Raw genomic sequence first — 19,857 nt, forward strand, 5'->3', positions numbered from 1 at the left:
CTATGATCAGTTACTTCAGCAATAGTGTATCTGGTGGTAGAAAATACACAGCCTTAATTTGAAAGCAATCAATGAATTGCTTTCCTGGATAAGTCTTACAATCTTAGTTACACAACACTATGCAACGTTACTAATAACTTAGTAATAAATCATTCTATTTCAGTTTGACCTACAGCAGTCTTTTGTTACAAAAATAGCTTTTCAGTACCAGCAGCTTCTCCTTGTGAGAAGGTAATTAATTTCTCATTCTTCTTCATGATATGGAAAGAAATAGAGCTCCTTGTTGCTAACTATACATGTAAATTGCTAGCTTAAAATACTTTTCCTGGAGTTGTTCTAAAGCTTAATTTGCCACTTTATAATGGACTCTTGCTTAAGACATTCACAAGACCACCTGCTTTACTAATGTTGATGTTCATATTTTGTTGTTCTTATCACTATTTATACCTCTTATTGAAAATGTTCCTGCTATTCCTTGGCACATTAAACAGTTCGGAACACTAAGGCACGTTTTCTTTGTGTGTCACATACCCACGCTGCAGTTACTCAGCACTCACAGTCTTTTCATACATTGTACTCAACAAGTCTCTGAATTTTCTCCATTTGCATCTTTCACTCACCTGAACATGAGCGTATTATTCAAGTAACAGAGCTGTTCTCTACCTGATCCCTGGCACAAAACTCGTGGGGATAGAAATGCAATTGTTCTGATGAGGGAAGTGCAGGTTTGTGTTACTTGGATGTGTGAGAGCAGATTTCCTTTATCCTATTTGTAGGTCAATTGTGCAATCAGTGGTGTAAATTGTGCAGTCCCTTATGCAATCATATTGTGGCCATTCATATCCAAAAGCAGACTGTGACAAAATGTTCTTTGTCACTGTCTGTAGTGACAGTTTTGTTTTCAGCTCTTGCATGTAATGGAAAGTTGCTGATGTTGTGTGTTTTTCATCATTGCTCATTACCACTGAGGCTCATGCATCCGTGAGAAAATTGTTCCCTAGCAAATCACAGTTCTTGCTCCCTTTCTTTCATTTCTCAGAAAGGCTATTTGGCAAGTAATGAGATTTTGCCATAGTACATTCCTTAGTGTTTTGATGTTTATGTTGTTGGGGGATGGGGAGGGGGGGTGTCTTTTTTGTTAGTTAAAGAACTGCATAAGGCTTTCTAGCAAATTAATATATTTTAAAATTGAAATTCAGCTTGTGTAATGGTCATCTTAGTGTGATTCAAAGGTCTGTGTATTGAGCCTGATCAGTCTTTGTCTCTAGTTTCCTTAGGGGTGGCAAAACATTTAACTAACTCCTGCAACAACCGAAAAGGGTGGTTCTCTTAACAGTACTCTCTGCTGAGTCACTATAACAACTTTTGCTGCTCAGTTTTCTGGCACACTAGTATGTTTAAACATACACATGAATAATATTTACTTGTCTCCCCATTCAGATGTGTTTGTACAGGTAAGCAATCCTAGGCCTCTCATCTGTGATTCCTAGGAGCGAGGGCACTAGGCAACAGTGAGTTATCCACGAAACTACAAAGAACAGTTTTCATCCCTTAGGATAACGACCTCTGCTGTATCTGTGAGGTAATTGTTTTACAGACATTTTTCGGTGAAGCTGAGAGTTTTGGTAAGATTTTAAGTAGCCCATTTATTTGCATCATTTTGATGGCTGTTGTGTAGGGCCTCCTAGAACAGGTAACTTCTAATTTTGGAAGATGGCTTCTTCCGCCGGCTCTATTACTGCCTCCTGAAGTGCCTATCGCCTTCAGTCATCACGCTTCTGTCATCTTCTTACGCTGTGCGTGTTACTCTGCTGCCGTCTCTCCAGCAGGTCCCCTTTCCTGCAGCGCTGCCCTCGGCCCCGTCCCCCGGGGAGCGCCGCTACCCCCTCCAGCGGAGCGGGCAGACACGGGAGCCACTGCGGCTGCCTCGGCGCTGCCGCCTCGGCTCGCTTCCGGCGGGGCGGGGCGGCGGGGTCTCTGCGGCGGCACGGGGAGCGATGCGGCCCCTCGGCTCCGCCCCTGTCAGTGCCGGGGCGGGGCTGCGCCTGCTGCAGGAGCCTGCCCGTTAAGAGTCGGCTCCCGCCGCCGCGGAACCCGGCGCCGCCGCCATGGTCTCCTGGATCATCTCCCGCCTCGTGGTGTGAGTGCCGGGGCGGGGGGATGCGCAGGGCCCTCTCGGGGCTGGGGCGCTCCGGGGAGCCCCTGCGGGGCGCGGCCGCCCCCGGTGGGGCCGCAGGTTTCGGCCGCGGGGCGGGCGCTGCCTCGCGGTCGCCCGCGGCCGCGTCCCGGCGGGTCCGCGCTGGCCGCCGCGGCCCGAGAGCAGCGCCTTGGCAGGGGGCGGGGGAGCGGGAGCCGCCCAGGGCGGAGGCAGCCGGCGTGCGGGGCGCTGCGGGGCCGTGAGGCGCTGAGGGTTCTGCGCTTTTTGCAGGCTGATCTTCGGCACCCTCTACCCTGCGTATTCCTCCTACAAGGCCGTGAAGACGAAAAACGTGAAGGAATATGTGAGTACGGGTTCGCCGTGCGGGCGCGGTGGTCGCCCCGTCCTTCGCGGCTCCCTGCGAGCCCACGGCCTGGCCCTGGCCCTGGCCCAGTGTCAGGGGCTGCTCGGCCCGCAGCGGTGTCAGGTCGGACGGGCCGCCTGAAGAGCAGCCCTGACAGACTTTGGAGATGTTTCGAGGAAGGACACTTTCTGAAATGGGAGGTTTCGAGCCATAAATGTGGGTTTTCTGTGTTTTGTTTTTTTCTTCCCCCTCCAGGAAATATTGGCTGAGGATGGGAAAATAGGAGGAACAGTGTGGTCTGGAAGCGTATGGAAGTCCAGGGACAAGTTCTTTTCTCCAACTTTGTTCTTACTTTGTGTCTTTTTACGGCTTTTTCAGTACTGCTTTTGTTTTCTTCTAAAAACCTAAATAATCATGCATGGTTTGTATTTTCCTATCAACCTTGCTTGTGATCAGCAATTCCTGTTGGTAAAGACTTCATTCTCATTCCATCCTGGAAACATTTCCTTCTCTCTCTCTCTCTCTGCCTACGTCATTGTTGCAATTGCCATATTTAAAACACCAAATAGTTTTCAGTGATGCGGTGTGTTGGTTTCTTACAGAAGCACTGTTCTAAGACGATTAGAGGAGATGAGCTATTTGTTTTATGGATGGGAAGAATTTCTGTGTATTTAGAGCAGTGAATAATCAGATAGAGAAGAGAGGTAACATGGCCGAATAGAATATAATTTGCCAGTATTTCTTTGTGGTGCAGTCTGCGACTCTTGATCCAATTGGCTCTGTTTGCTGCTTACAAAATGACGTGTCAATAGTAAATATTGCAGGATATGTCTCATTCTGCTTCGGTCCTCTAGAATTGCCTAGGTGTTTCCTATGCACCGGCTTAAAATTCAGCACGTTGGTTTTTGAAGGAGAGAGCAGCTGAGGTAGAGTCTATTCATAGTGGACAGCTTTTAAAACTACATCATCTAGCTTGGCTGATTTTTTTTTTTTTTTTTTTCATGCCTTCAGCAGAGAAGTCAAAATGTGAATGTTCAGTAGGCACTGATAATCAATGCAGTGTTTTAAGTGAGTATTAGAGGTATAGTCAGGAATACTATATACTATGATAACGTTAAAAACCAAAAGGAAAGCATAAAAGAAACTGAGTAGTTGAATGATCCCGTGACTTCATAATTATCTGGTGGTCTTACTGCTGCTGTTTTCTCTCCTCGTTTTCTTTTAGACCAGTTTTCTATGATCTTTGTTGCATCAAAGGCAGGTTTTTACTTGGAATTTTTATTTGGCTCTTAAGTGTCTGTCATGGAACTATTGTTTTCCGGTTACAGACGTTGTGTTAGCTGTAAGGCAGGCCCATTTTTCACAGTTTGAAAATGTGTTGAAATGTGTTGTTGAGAATTTGAGGGATTTAAAAACAAAAACTCTCCTTTTTTAAAACAGCCACCACACATGGCTTGTTCTGGAGTTCAAAGGCCCAGTAAATACAGAGCCTTTGACTTTGTAGATGCTTTACTGTAAAAGCCTGCTTATTTTCTTAGGGTAAGTTGGCTGTTGAGGTACAGAAATGCAACGTGTCTTGCATAATACAAACATACTAATCTGAATTTGTGTTGGTAGACGTCACCTTAATTGCAGCAGGACTTTATTAATCTGATGATTAAAAAGAAATGAGGTCTGGTACTTGAGTATCATAAAGTTGTCATAACATGAATGTCAACTAATCACCTGGTTGTAAGTCCTGCTGGGGCTGATATGGAAAAGAATGACATCTGGTTTTGGCTTTTGTTTAATACTTCATTGATATAGTTTTCTTGAAGTAGATAGTTCTGGACAGCTGCAATAGAAAATTTCCTTTTTTTTTTTTTTTTTGTCTTCAATTAAAATACTGGAGTTAGTTAAAGAAAATATATTCGTACTGCTAAAACTGATCTTATATGTGAATTATTTTTCTTTAAGAGGACCACATGAGAATTAAACATGTAGATGCTGGATTCCAACTGCCCAAATCAGTAGTCTTTAGACAGCTTTGTATTTCTCGACAGAAGCAGAAAGACAGGAAAAAAGGTTTTGTTAAACTCAGGAAAGGGGGCCAACATCTATTCAAACTGCTTCTTATATGACAAGGCAGTGGAAAATTTGAAAGCTGTGGTCCATAGTTTCAAGCCAGCTGTGTACTACTAAGAGCAAACGCGAGTTGGGGAGAAAGATCTTGCAGGTGTATATATATGCTAGAGAGTGTGATGTATTGCAGACTGCATTGATACGGATCAAGATATTACAAGCAGTCCAGAAATGGCATCAGAGTACAGTGCAAACACTTTTTTGCCATGCTGTGATATAGATTTATGTCTTCGAGCAGCCCTGACAAATTGCTTCTAGCACCTTAGGCTGTTTTAAAAGTAACTGTTTTCCTTTCACATGTGGTCTGCAGCTTTGGTCAAATCTACATTCCAATAATATATTTACATTTACAGAGTTTATTTAGGTTCTTGGTGCAAGTTAGCTGAAATTGGTGATCAACTGCTGAGCAACAGAGACTTGATTCTTTTTTAATGGATTGAAAAACAAATACAGCACAGGATTAGTTTTAGAAGATTAGTAATCTGTGGATAACAAAAATTATAAGCGGGGGGAAAAAAAGTGATGCTTCCCTCTTCACCATCCCACTTGTGTTCTGCTCTTTTAGCATCTGGTAATCTGCACTTCAGGGACTTCTAGAGCTAAAAGTTGAGTCCCTCTCACTTACTTAACTATATTTCTTTTTTCTTCGGCTGTAGGGGGTAGGATGACGGATGGCAGAAGGAGACAGGGCAAGCCAGACCCATGCCCAGTGTTGAAGATGTGAACATATAGTACACTTAAATAGTAACATAACAATGTTTTCTGTTCTTCTCTCTTCCTTTTCTAATACTCCTGAACATTGTGTTACTACTGAAAAACTCTGATGGGGCGGAACTTAGTTTCATCAGGCTGTCTACTGTGACCACTCAAGCGTTGTGAACTAATTTATGTAACGAGAATATTTGTGACATTCTTTTCATTCTGAAAAGTGACCATTTATTTTTACACTTCATTTCCTCCCTTTGGACTAGTTGTTAGTCCTCAAGTGCCTTTACCTTTTATCTTCTGCAATTCAGTTTTTTTGAATGTTTATGTAGGCTTGTTGGAAACTTAGTAAAAACTCCATTGCCATTAGCCAACCACTATAGTGAGAGCTAATGGAAACAGTCAAAGACTTCTGCTACAGTTATTTTTTCCTCATAAAAAAATAATTCTGTATTATGTTGTATATATCTATGTATTTAATGCTTACTTTTGTTATGATTGCCTTAATTTTGCATAATACTGAAGTAAGATTTATTGGTACAGAGAGTCTCTGAAATCTCTCACCCACTTGGATCCCCATTTGCCACCTTTGATTTGTCATTATTCACAATTGTTTTTGTACAAGAGCTGATTATGTTGCTGCATCAAAGAGTTAATCATTAATTTCATAGAGTTGCTTTAGAACTCAAGTCAATAACACCTGTGCTGTCTGAATTGATGATTATAGGGAGGAGGAGAGGGGAACCATAAAATTCATGTTTTGCTACTTTCTGTTGTGAAAAGTTGCACAATAAAATGGAAAATATTTGAAGCACTAATCACCTTTTTAAAAGCTGGCTATTGTTTCAGGGTTTGAGGCAGCATTTCTTTTCCTTTTAAGCCTTTTTGGAAAGTTCTGGAGGGTCTTTCAAGAACAGATCATATTATTTTCCATCACGTACAAGTTGGGGAAATATCTGCTTTTACAACACTATTTGCTATAGTAAGACCCTCGCTTACCTGTTCACATAACTTTAGTATGTGTGTTAACGTGTGGTTTTAATATGTGAGATTTCCGTGGTTCAAATTATTCCTTTTCTCATTCTTGATGACACTGAGTGTTAAGTTGCTTTTAGCAAAGGTGACCTCTTGTTTCCATTTATTTCCTACTTAAATTTATTTTTACTTCTTGATGGCACAGAAAACAGTCAATTTCATTTATGTTGGCCCTATTATTATTGGAAATGTTGGGGTAGCGGTTTTCATAATTTGACTGATTCCTCTTACATAATAATGTTGGTTGGTCTGTAGCTGGCAGACTTGCTACAAAAATGACAGAGCTGGGGAGAGAGAGGGAAAGGTGTAATTACTCTTTTTCAAAGGAAACAAGACGTTTACTGCTCCATAGAAAAGATGGAAGTTGGGAGATAGGGTTTAGGTATATAGGTGTGCCATAATAGCACAAAGTACAGTTTGTAAACTACATTCAAGAGCCTAAACAAGAAGATGCGTTTATATGTTATGTTCTTTGCTTTCTTGCCTCTCTTACTGGGTCTTTCTTTAAAAAGAAAAGAGAAATGCTGAAGGAATTTCTGAGAGCATTGATGAAGACTAAGAATAGCCAGGGAAGTAGTTGAGTTGAAGGAGGTCTTCAAAAAATGTGTAGATGTAGAGTTTAGTGACATGGTTTAATGGTGGACTTGGCTGTGCTAGGTTGAAGGTTGGGCTAGATGATCCTAGAGGTCTTTTCCAACCTAAGTGGTCCTATGCTTCTAATTCACCTTAATAAGTTAGAGCAAAATACTACATCTGTAGTTCTTCTCCTGCCCCCAAGATAACATTTAAAATGAAGAAAAACTAGGGCTACAGTTGAAACTAATTAAGTGCACATGTATTTATTAACATACTCATTATATATTAAAGAATATAACTATACTCAAAGTGAACTACTTACTGGTTTTAGACAGTTAGTTTATTTGGGACTATAACGCTATTGTTGTGTCATGATTTTGTTACAGGACAGACATACAACCAATCCATCCAACCCAAATCGTTCTATGATTTTGAAAGGGACCTCAAAGTTCACCTAGTTCCAACCGCCTTCCATAGGCAGGGATGCCACCCACTAGATCAGTTTGCCCAGGGCCCCATCCAACCTGGCCTTGAACACCTCCAGGGATGGGGCATCCACAGCTTTTCTGGGCAACCTGTTCCAATGCCTCACCACCCTCTGAGTGAAGACTTTTCTCCTAACACCTAATCTAAACCTACCCTCTTCTAGCTTAAAGTCATTACCCCTTGTCCTTCCCATCACAGCACTCCCTGATAAAGAATCTTTCCTGTGGGCCCCTTTTAGGTACTGGAAGGCTGCTTATAAGGTCTCCCCAGAGCCTTTTCTTCTCCAGACAACAACCCCACCTCCCTCAGCGTGTCTTTGTAGGAGAGGTGCTCCAGCCCCTTGATCATTTTTGTGGCCCTCCTCTGGACCCACGCTGACAGGTCTATGTCCTTGTGCTGGTCACCCCAGAGCTGAACACGGTAGTGTCTCACAAGCGAGGGCTAATCACCTCCCTCAACCCACTGGTCATGCTTCTTTTGATGCAGCTCAGGTGGTTGGCTTTCTGGGCTGCAGGTGCATACTGCCGACTCATACTCAGTTTTTCATCCACCAGTACCCTTAAATCCTTCTCCGCAACACTGCTCTCAATCCACTCATTGTCTGGCATGTATTCATGTTTGGGGTAGCCCTGACCCAAGTGCAGAACCTTGCATTTGGCCTTCTTGAACTTTGTCTTGTTTGCACAGGCCCACCTCTCAAGCCTGCCCAGGTTCCTCTGGATTGCGGCCCTTCCTTCCGGCATGTCAACAGCGCCACTCACCATGGTGTCATACGCAAACTCACAGAGGGTGCACTCAATCGCACTGTTCATGTTTGCTGACAAAGGTGTTAAATAATACTAGTCCCGGTACACACCCCTGAGGGACACCACTCATCACTGGTCTCCACCCGGACATTGAGCTGATGATTGCTATATTTATATATTTAGAGTATATTAATCTTACATATTTCCCTAAACTATAATGTAACATTTCATATGTGACCCTCTCCAATGCTGATTATCTATGCCTTCTTTCTGCTGACTTCATCTCAGTGTGTGAAAATGATGAGTCATTTTTGAGAAGCTGTTTTGCTATTTTTCTTGTTTCTGATGGATGTCTACTGAGTGACTGCTCTTTTGCAGGTGAAGTGGATGATGTACTGGATTGTGTTTGCCTTTTTCACCACTGCAGAAACACTCACAGACATTGTTCTTTCTTGGTGAGTACCATGCTGGTGCGTGGGTTTTTTGTTTGTTTGTTTGTTTTTAATGTTTTTAAGGTAATGTAGGTTCCTAAGGATAAGCTCTCTCATTTAGGAGTTTTTATGCCCATGGAGAGTCTACGGGTTTATAGACATTGTGGGTCTAAGCTGCTGTCTAAACTGGTTCATATTCTGTGCTTTCAGACAGTTAAGATACGTGTAGGTACACAGGCTCTGTCAGAGGGTCTTCATCCATTCATAGCATATATTTTTGACAAGCTATTAGGTAAAAAGGTTTGAGAAATGATGATCTAAAAGACATTTTAAAAAGATGGTAAAGGACCAGGGGAGGTTCAGGCTGGATATCAGGAAAATGTTCTTCATTGAGAGGGTGGTTAGGCACTGGAATGAGGCTCCCTAGGGAAGTGGTCATGGCACCGAGCCTGTCAGAGATCAGGAAGTGTTTGGACAACACTCTCAGACGCATTATCTATTTCTTTATTTATTGTGTGGTCCTTTAGGGACCCAGGAGTTGGACTTTATGATTCTTGTGAGTCTCTTCCAACTTGAATATTCTATAATTCTATGACCTGTTTTGCTTTGCAAGCCCGTTGTACAGAGGAGCAGATCAAATACATCTCTGCTCTGAGTGGTGTTTTGCATGATGAAAATGTCTTCAACTGCTGGATGTGGGTTGGGTTGGGGTAAAACAGGTTTTAATTCTCTCAGAGCTGTGTCACACTTGGCAATAATTAAATGGAGGCCTTCAGCAATGACAAATTGTCATTACGTGTCTTCAGCTGTTCCATTAGAACAGGGTTTCTTCTATGCTTTAATTTTTGGTCAGTTTCTTCATTGCTTTAATGTTTGTGATTTGCACGCATCTCTGAAAGAATACAGTCTAGTCAGAGTTGCATCTTTTAAAGAAACATGAAATTGTTGCATGTACCTTACATAAGTGCTCAGCTATTTTGCCTATTCCTGAAAATAAAATTGAAGAGTCAGGATCTAAAAAGTACAAGAGCTTTGGCTCATTCACCTACTTAAAAGTGAACCACTGAAAACAGAAGTCTCTTAGTACTAACAGGCATCAGAAAGTTTACATTTGCTTATTGAAGTCTCTACTACTCTCCCTTCCCAGAGACTTCACTGTGTAAGGGATAGCAATGAAAGACTTGCATGCTGCCTGCTCTTAGCTATCAGCCTTAGCAGCAACTTGAGAGCTCTCTTGAGATATTTAATTGAAAACTTTGGAAAAAGAGAGGGAAATGGCTGTAATGTTATTATCCAGTGGATAGTCTTTGAACAAACTTAAGAATGGTGAGAGTAGCTGTCAGATTTTAATTTGGTGTGTTTGCAGGGCTGAGAGATGCCCTGTTTATGGAGTTTTCATGGCTATGGATGAAAGACTAAATGAGACTCAAAGAAGGTATGTTCTAGGATTCCAGAGAGGATTGTGCTATTCTGACCTGATATATTGATTCATTTATGTTTCTGAGTCCTTACCTTCTCTTTACTCTTTTTGCCTGTGCTGCTCTCTAATGGTTATCTCTGTCTCTGTGCTGATCTTGATTCTAGTTCTCGTTCTCTTTCTCTCTCTCTCTTTCTCTCTCTCTCTCCTTCTCTCTTTCTCTCAGGTTTCCTTTTTATTTTGAGTTGAAAATCGCATTTGTGATTTGGCTGCTCTCCCCTTACACCAAGGGCTCCAGTGTCCTCTACAGGAAGTTTGTGCACCCAACGCTCTCCAATAAGGAGAAGGTACTCACTTATTGTTGGAAGAGACTGATCTGTCTGGAAGTTGACTGAATTCTGATTCAGTTATGCTACAATGAAAATTAAAATGCATGAATCATGATTGTGCTGACATTAGTGGGTATAGAATGATAATGTCTCTGACAACGAGGGCTGTGTACAGCCGACCACAGACTGTAATGTAGCCACTATCTTGCCTAATGCTTAGTATGTTTGCTTAACTCAGTATCTTTAGCCTTTATTGTCACTATCAGTAATTAAGTTCTTTGAATCATGATAGTAGCAGCACGTTCTGTAGTCAGGCTGTGTTTTTCACATTCTCAGTATAAGCAACTGCTTCATTTCAATTGTTGCAATTTGGAGAAAACCTTCTTTAATTTAAGGTTGCATTTGCAAGCATTCTGTAAGTAGCAGAGAAAATGCAGCACAGCTTGTGCTGACAGCCTGGAAAAAAAGGTGTCCTTATGAGCTATGGGTTTTAAAGGTGATAGTGGGGGAGATTTTGAGCATGTTTGTAACTAGAAGCTAAATGCTGTGTTCCACACTGCCTTTCTAGGAAATTGATGAATACATTACTCAGGCTCGTGACAAGAGCTATGAAACCATGATGCGAGTTGGCAAGAGAGGGTTAAACCTGGCTGCCAATGCAGCAGTTACTGCAGCTGCAAAGGTAATGCAACACCTGTGCACTACAAACACAATCTAACCTTCTGTAACATTCAGGAATTCCCCAATAGTTTAGTTTTGTGTACCAGCAATTAGTGATATGGGTCTGTTAGGGATGCTGGTGCCTGTTCAGAATGATATACTTTACCTTTCCTTCAGTTTGTTTGTAGTTAATCCTTTGATTTATGGAAAGTGAAGGGAGAATGGGTTTTGCTCTAGCCTCTTTTGTGTTGGTCTTGGGAGCATACTTTTCTTTTTTTCCCTTCTCTCTGTGGTGGGTGTTGCTTTTTTATTTTTATTTTTTATAGAGTACCCTAGTGAGGAATGGGGCACCTTCTGTCTTCTGAATGATCCCATGTGGGATGATCTATGGTGAAGTGTCCTTCACCATAATTCTTATGTCCTCTTAGGGCCAAGGAGTTTTGTCTGAGAAGCTACGAAGTTTCAGCATGCAGGATCTCACTCTTATCCGGGATGAAGATACCGTCCATTTGCGAAGCCATGAGCCACAGCTGCAACCCCATGGAGCAAGTCTCCTTGAAACCATTGAGGATTCAGGTACAGAACACCCCTGCTGGGCCACTGTTTGAGGCCTTGCATGGTTACCCAGCAGGCGAGGAAGGGTTCCCTGGGCTTCATGCAGGGGTCTCAGAAGGACTACAAGATTGCAAATTATCAGGGAGAAGTTGTATTGTTTTCCCAGTCCTTTCCCATATACTAACATACGGATTTCTTGGATTATGCATAAATACTGTTGATGTCTCCCTTCTATGTGGCCCTTAAGGATGGAACATTTTAGATCTAGATGTGTCTTTTCAAAAGTATTTGAAAAAACTTTCTTACTCCTTAGCTTCCTGTTACTCCTCAGGAGAGGAGAGCAGTTTGGCACAGAGGTCTAATGGAACCTTGACAGAAACCAGAACAGACCCATCAGATGAAGATGCAGGAGACAAACTGCCAAAACGTACTCAGAGCCTCAAAGCTACCAAGAAGATGACAAAAGCTGAGGTAAGCTGGTGTGTAAGTTATTTCCAGCACAGGTACTGATTTGTGAATTTTGTCAGAAGGCTCTGGCTTCGTATTTTGTGTGTTTAAAAGCTGTTTATGTAAATGTTGTTGGACCATTTACTGCTAGAGTCCTATATCAAAGGACTTGCTGTCTATATGCTATACTGGTCTCTTGCTTTTGTGTTTTTGTCTGTAAGCCTCTGTCATAAGCCATGTCCTAGCTTTGCTTTCATTTAGGTTTGTGTTTAAGGGTGGGGGCATTAGGTATTTTTAATGTCTACTGTTGGCTCTACCCTCCAATCCTTTGGATGGTTGGACCAGATGATCTTGGAGGTCTAACCTTAATGATTCTATGATTCTCCCTCTTGTCTGTTACAGTATATAATACTATATATATGTATATATTATATATACAGTATATAACATTTATGTGACCTTTATCCCTGTAACAGCAACTTTCTCCTCATCTAAAATTCAGCTGTTCTGTTCCCTCTTAAGCCTTTCTACTGTTCTGCATGTTAGATTTGAAGAAATTTATCTGCACGTTCTCCTTTCTTCTCCTCTGTAGGTTTTCATCATCTTGAGGTTTAGATCATAGAATCACAGAATGGCTTGGATTGGAAGGGACCTCAAAGATCATCTAGTTCCAATCCCCCTGCCATAGGCAGGGATGCCACCCACTAGATCAGATTGCTCAGGGCCCCATCCAACCTGGTCTTGAACACCTCCAGGGATGGGGCATCCACAGCTTCTCTGGGCAACCTGTTCCAGTGCCTCACCACCCTCTGAGTGAAGAATTTCCTGCTACCCTCTAATCTAAATCTTCCCTCTTTTAGTTTAAAACCATCCCCCCTCGTCCTGTCATTATCTGATTGAGCAAAGAGTCGCTCTCCATTTGTGGACTTTTATAAATCCACGTTAAGTACTGAAAGGTTGCAATGAGGTTACCCTGGAACCTTCTCTTCTGTAGGCTGAACAGTCCTAGCTCTCTCAGCCTTTCTTGGTAGGAGAGGTGCTTCAGACATCTGATCAGCTTTGTGGCACTCCTTTGGACCCACTCTAATAGATCAACATCATTCTTGTGCTGGGGGCTCCAGAGATAACTAGTCATTGTTGAGTTTATCCACACCACATGGCCATGTGCTGATCCAAGATATTTACAGCAATTCAGATTGTCATGAATTGTCTGTATTCTCGATATTAAAACAAACTATACATGAAAATAAATTACATAGTGTCCAAGAGCTATGGTAGATTAATGATATTTTTCAGCTGTTGGTGTGTTTTGTAGAATATGCTTTTTGAGACAGTGCCTTCTAGTTTTTGACTCTTACTTCAACATTTCGTCTGGTTTGATTTATAAATGATAAAGTGCTTCTCCATTTTGAGAAGTAGGGATTCTCTTTTCTTGGTTCAACTTGGACTCCTGATTTTATTTACATGTAATTTTTATTTAATATAGTGGTGTATTAACAAATCACATTGTAGAGCTTTTCAGGCTAAACATTAAATAATTTGGAGGAGAGTGCTTGCTCAGAGCATCATGTTAATTCATACTGTTAATCTGATTTTACAGCGTCCAGGACACTTTTGTATATGAATAGGTACTCTTTGTAACATGTATGTCTAAAGATGCATTCAAAATCAGCCTAGATCTCTTTTAAATCCCCTGAAGTTACTTTTGTGTTGACCCTTCTTCCTTTTGTAGCGTAGTAGACAGGGGCAGGGAGGCAAGAGGAATAAAATTTTATTCCAAGCTTCCTAGAGAGGAATTTAAGTGACACAATTCTGAAAAGGCAGTAAAGACTCTATGCTGATTATTGTGAATATAGAAATATATGACGCAAAGGGCTTAAGGGTTGAGAGACTCAGAGGAGGGAGATAGTAATAGGCAATAAATTTTACTAGCAAGCTAGGGAAGTGAGAAACAAAGGAAAGAAACCAAAAACACCTTCCCTCCATCCACCCTCTTTCCACCTCCTCTCCCTGAGTGGCACAGGGGAACGGGGGAAGGAGGGTTGTGGTCAGTCTATAGCACTTTGTCTTCGCCAGTCCTTCATGTTCACTCTCTTCCCCTGCTCCAATGTGGGGTCTCGTACGGAATGCAGTCTTTCCTGAACTGATTCTGCATGGGCTTCCCACAGGCAGCAGCTCTTCAAAAACTGCTCCAGATACGGGTCTGTACCACAGGGTCCATCCGTCAGGAGCAAACTGCTCCAACATGGGTCCCCAATGGGTGGCAGCTCCTGCCAGGTCACCTACTCCTGTGTGGGCTCCTCTCCACAGGCCACAGGTCCAGCCTAGAAACTGCTCTGGGAGGGGTCCTCCACAGGCCACAGCCTTCTTCAGAGAAGATCCACCTGCTCCACCATGTTTTCCTCCACAGGCTACAGCATGGAAATCTGCTCCACCATGGTACACCATGGGCTGCAGGGGGACAGCCTGCTCCACTATGGTCCTCTCCCCAGGCTTCAGGGGAACTTCTGCTCCAGCACCTGGAGCACCTCCTGCCCTCTTTCTTCACTGACCTTGGTGTCTGCAAGGCAGTTTCTAATTCCTCTCTCTCCCAGCTGCTGTTGAGCAGCATTTTTTTTTCCCCTTTCTTAAATATGCTCTCAGAGGCACAAACAGCATTGCTTATTGGCTCGGCTCTGGCCAGTGGCGGGGCCCTTATCTAACATGGGGCAGTTTCCGGATTCTTCTCACAGAAGCCACCCCTATGGTCCCCCCACTACCAAAACCTTGCCACGTAAACCCACTACAGGTTGCTATTTGAAGGATATGCTCAGCGTGATTTGTTTGTTAACTAAAAACAAATGGAGTATTTAAATAGCCTCTTTGAAATGATGAGGGACAGAAATAGGGTCATTGTGTTGTAGTTGTTTTGTCCTATTTTCACTTTGCATCCTTATCTCTTTCTGTTTGACATTTAGGTGCTACAGTAAACTAACATAAAATGCCTCTATTTCTTTCTCCTCAGCTTCCAGTAAAAAGTGTGAAAGCCCGCCCTAGGAAGAAAGCTGCAGGATCTCTTGCTTCTGGCGAGTCATCCTAAGGAGACCTCCCCTCCCCAGCACCTATCTCTGTCCTAGGATTTGCCTGTCACTTTTGAGTGGAAACTCTTCCAAAGGAAGGGAGCTGAGATTGATGTACATAACAGATGCTGCTTAGTAGAGCTCATTCCAAGGCAAGGGGGAGGCTGGGATTCAGAACATGGATCAGAGGATACAAATCCTCAGGAATTTTCTCCTTTTCATTCCTCTCTTGGAGGGAACACTATGTCTGTACATAACCTGTTGCTTTGGAATTCCCTCTGTATAATCCTAGTTGCGAAGAATCTTTATTGGGAGAACAGGCTAGGGTTAGAGACACCTGTTGAACAGAAGCTGGAAAAATAATTAGACAATGGAGTTCCACAGAGGTGGGTGGTTCCCTAGAATATCTTATATTGCTCTGAGTATCCTTCTGCAGCTGTGTGTTGTTGGAATTGCCCACAACAATTCACCCTTTTTAAAAATGGACCATAGCTGTTATGTCCTTCCCCTTTCAGAAGGTGACTGTTGAGTGCTTTTGAACATAAAGGACTGGCTCATGGGAGGAGTGTGCCAGATTCTAGTTCCTAGTACTGGAAAATGAAGAGATTGGGTTTTATTTTATTTTTTTCTGGAAGGTTAACTGAGGAAATTGAAAAGCTGAGTTATGAAGAAAATGTGCTGTTATATGCACATGTGAAAGAGTAGATAGAGATATCCAGAGGAAGTAACTATTGAGAAGGAAAGTTGCTCATCCATAAGATTTTGGTTGCTTTTGAAGCTGCTTTTTATTTCAGGTTCTGTTGTTTACTTTGATTCCTGTAAGAGCACGACAGTGAGAGGAGTCCTGTGTAGTGGGTAAAGGCAGGGAGAGCGTTACTTTGCCATTTAATTGTGTAACTCCATGTCATCATGGTGCTTTTTAATACAGACAAATTCTTTCATTCTAGAAGATTTCTGGGGAAAATCTGGCTCATTAGTCTGCAAGTGTACTTGAGAATTTCAGAAGCCCTTGTCTCTTAGCTTTAGGAGATCCATTCCTCAGGGCACAGGAACTGAGCCTGATGTATGAACTTCACTAGTTCTAGGATTACATTTATGGATTATAAATTGCAGGGACCAGTGAACACTATTGTACTTTATCAATCTTCTTGCTTTGTCCTGCTCCAGCCCTTGCACATATTTTCTCTGTGTGACCATTAGCCTTGTTTATCAATGCCCTGAGACCTGAGCAATATGCAACATTTGGGACAGAAGCACATTGTATGTGGAATATGTATTGTGGGAGTGAAACTGCAGAGGAAATTTTCATGCATGCCATAGATTCTAATCCATTGAGTATTGGTAAGGGGAGATCCCTTGTATGCACACCCATGCGAAACAAGTAGAGTTCTTGTTGTGGAAACTTTTAGTGCGGGAGTACCCTTATGGACATGACTGTTGGAATGAATACTTGGTGGTTTTAATCTTTACTGAAACTACAGCTCTAGGTGCAGACACTCATGTTTCCTCATGTCTCTTGCTATTACAGTTCTGACAGCATTGCAGTGGGTTTTTCACAAAGCTGAGTATTTTGTTGACAATGTATAGAAGCCCTACTGCAAGTAAGATTTCACAAATATTTCTGTCCTAAAGAGTCATACTTCAAAAGTTTATAATGTTTAAGACTGGGACTGAAATTTGTATTGTTTCCCATTGTCTTGGTGGCAAACTTATGAATTATTTCATTTTTGGGTGGAAACAAATTAAGTTGTTTTTACTTTTATTTGTAGCTTTTAAAATTTTAAATCTTGACCAACCGTATCAGAAATACTTGTCCTAAAGTATCCACAAGTCCTTACCCAGGATCCAGTAGAAAACCTTTGATCTGACTTTGAGATTTGTGTTTAAAACAAACAAAAAAAAAAGTTTTGTAATTTTTTTTAGTTCATTAACAATCATTGTATACATGTCTTGCTAGTACATGCAAAGGCATGTACCAAAGCAAGAATTCTTCCTGTTTCCAATGGAAATTCCTCTCTCCATGAGGAACAAAAATCTTTGCTGAATATGTGAAAGATTCAGTTGTGAGAAACTGCTTACTAGACTTTACTGTATTGAACAAGACAAAACCATTATTCTTTATTTCTTTATACACTAAGTACTTCTGTGACCACATTTCTGGACTTTTTTTTTTTTTTTTTTTTTTTAAACTAAAAATCTCTGTAGCAAATTAATTATCTAATTCATTGTGAGGGGCTTGATTTGGAGGCCAAGGATGGGTTAGTCTGTCCTTATACTGATCTTCCTGCCTTTTCTTTGTGCGTGTACTGTGATAGTCTTGGATTACTCAATTTTCATACAGTGACTTTCCAGAATGCTTTCTAGAATCAGTTCATTTGCAGGAACTCCTCCTGCTTTGAAGCATAAGAAGAATTTCTGAAGACTCAATTTTGGGATTTTGATTTGCCTTTGTTCTCCTGAACTAGACCCTGTACTAAGTATCTTTTACTCAGCATTGATGCTTGATGTCATTAGCCTGTGGGTAAGAATGGATCAGTCTTGCCCTGACTTCTTGTACAGGGAAATTAAATGACTTTTGTTATAAGAGAGTCTGGAGTAGTTATGGACTCCATTGAGGGTGATATGAAGCTGATGATGTCAGGCAGCAGAACTTACCTAGAGCAAGAAAATGTCTTAGTATGGACATGATTTTCTTCTAGTACAAATGTGACCGTTATATTTTGCTCTGCTTAATCAAAGCCTCTGCAAATCTGCCACCACCCTTGTGATCTCTCAGTGAGTTCCTAGATGTAGTTCTGCTTTGGATGGCATGGTCTTGCATAGAAATTCTCTTGATAATGAGAATGCTGAATGTGCTGTTTTGGTAAAATGCTTCTATCAGCTGTTCTGTGTTTTCAGCAGGAAATGCTGGAATGTAGTTTCCATCTAGTATTTTCTATGAGCTTGATTGTGCAGTGAAGCAAATGGCTAAATCCATACCTAGCAGTAGAACCCACTGTGTTCAGTAAGCATTTATACCCCTTTCCTAATATGCCCAGGCACAAATAGAAACGCAGAAAGATTTCTACAGAACCCTGAATTTCAAAAGTATTGAATTTCAAAAGTATTGAAATCAATACTTTTGAGTTTTACTTCTCCTTTGCCATCTTAATCAGCAGGAGATATGTGCCTTAGGAGGAAAGTGAGATGATTATAGAACACACTGCTGGTTCTCTGGCTGCACAGAGCATTGTGTTGAGGAGACTTGTTTGTTAACTGTGAAGTGGCAAGGTATGCTTGAGAACAGCTGTTGAATTGAGCTGTTTTCCTATCTGTCTTCCAAAACTGCATGCAATGCTGGAAAGTATGGGTTATTGCCTAAGACACAAATCTGGAAAAACGGGGAAAAAAAATGGCCTTCTTTCTGATGGGGACATTGTATTGCCACATGACTCTGCAACTTCCTGGGGAGATGCTGAATCACATTGCTCTTTGTAACTGTTCAGTATTATAGACTTCCTTGCTTGACCCATTATGAATTTGTAACTTGCCACCAGGCTGAATCATCTTGTGCTGCTCTCTGAGTTGCCGTGTAAAGCCAAATGTGTGGAAAGATATTCTGAAGCTATGTGATTTCATAGAACGTTTGAGGTTGGAAGAGGATCTCTGCAGCTCATCTGGTCCCATTGTTCTACTCAAGCAGGGCTACCTAGTGCTGGTTGCCCAGGAGTTCCTGTTATATGTGGTCTGGAGCCTATTGAATGTAATGTTTAAGACCTGGTATATGTATAAATACATACGCTGTACTGTATGGGGCTGTGCTTTAGTGTTAACTGAGGAAAAAGGATTCCTGGTTACCTTTCATCTTGATTTTGGCACTATTAGAAGATGCTGTAAACATAACTCAGTTTTATGTTATTTCTAGGTTTTGTTTTGAAGCCTGTAGGCTTCAGAAGAGATCTAAAGAGGTGTGCAGAGTACCTTTTGAGAACAATTGCTTTTAATGGTAAATGAAGACAGTAAATTTCCACAGGAGCTAAGAACTTGTCCTGTGAGACAGGGTAGGGTGGAAAACGGGCTATGTACAGTACAAAGTTGTCCAGGAAATACTCTTGACTTTTTCTGAGCCTCAAGCTATACTTGAACTCTGCACCCTACAGATTAGAGCTTGGTTGTTCTTTTACGGAACTTCTGTCTCTGTCTTACCTTTCTAAACTGGGCTTGACCTACATGCATTTATTCTTGGACCTTTCATCACTTCAGAACAATAAAGTTTGAATTTTTCCTCAGTGGTCAGCTGATCTGTGGGGAGGATCTGATGAACTAGGCATCTCACAGCATTTTCTAATAGATGTGTTATGCTGAGGAAGCACCAGCAGGGAGCTCCAGGGGACAGATAAATCTGTGAAGTTGGATGCACGCACAAAGTCTGCATTTTTGGATGAACTAAATGCTGGACTTTGTTACACTCATATGCCAGTTATCTGTAGAATCCCAATGCTCAATGCCAGAACTGCTAATGCAAGGAATCAAAATAATATGAAATGAAGAGAAACAGTGGCAAACAGTTTTTCCTGCAGTGTTGCAGGTAAATTTACATTTCAAGGTGCTGCTTCTCGTAAAAAATTTTCTATAACCCCTTTGCAAGTAAACCATTACCTCCTTGATCTGTTTCTCAGCTCCTATCCTTTCATTACCTGGCTATATTTCTTATGTTTTCTTTTATTAAGCAGAGGACTACCTCCATTTTGCCTACTATGGAGACATTTAAAAAACAAACAAACAAACAAACAAAAACAAAAACAAAAAA

At 41.6% G+C, this 19,857-nt stretch overlaps 1 protein-coding gene across 2 annotated transcripts; it reads left to right on the forward strand.

The window, feature by feature from the left end:
- Positions 1 to 2,031: 2,031 nt before the first annotated feature.
- REEP2 (receptor accessory protein 2) lies at positions 2,032 to 19,336 on the forward strand. 2 transcript variants are annotated; one of them, XM_084295476.1, is made up of 8 exons: positions 2,032 to 2,140; positions 2,429 to 2,501; positions 8,549 to 8,625; positions 10,245 to 10,365; positions 10,916 to 11,029; positions 11,436 to 11,583; positions 11,876 to 12,033; positions 15,014 to 19,336. In XM_084295476.1, the coding sequence occupies exons 1-8, from the start codon at positions 2,109 to 2,111 to the stop codon at positions 15,086 to 15,088; spliced, it is 798 nt and encodes a 265-aa protein (XP_084151602.1). In that variant the 5' UTR covers positions 2,032 to 2,108; the 3' UTR covers positions 15,089 to 19,336. The 2 variants fall into 2 exon arrangements, with proteins under 2 accessions (XP_084151602.1, XP_084151603.1); XM_084295477.1 differs by having other exon boundaries at positions 18,605 to 19,336.
- The last annotated feature ends 521 nt before the right edge of the window (positions 19,337 to 19,857 follow it).

This window comes from Netta rufina (assembly GCF_964035555.1).
Source record: "Netta rufina genome assembly, chromosome: 14".
Lineage (NCBI taxonomy): Eukaryota > Metazoa > Chordata > Aves > Anseriformes > Anatidae > Netta > Netta rufina.

Excerpts from the sequence above, each read along its gene's own strand:
- REEP2 (XM_084295476.1), top strand. The coding sequence starts at position 2,109 with ATGGTCTCCTGGATCATCTCCCGCCTCGTGGT. Across the intron at positions 8,626-10,244 it reads ACAGACATTGTTCTTTCTTG|GTTTCCTTTTTATTTTGAGT; the intron begins GTGAGTACCATG and ends TCTTTCTCTCAG. Across the intron at positions 11,584-11,875 it reads TGAAACCATTGAGGATTCAG|CTTCCTGTTACTCCTCAGGA; the intron begins GTACAGAACACC and ends CTTACTCCTTAG.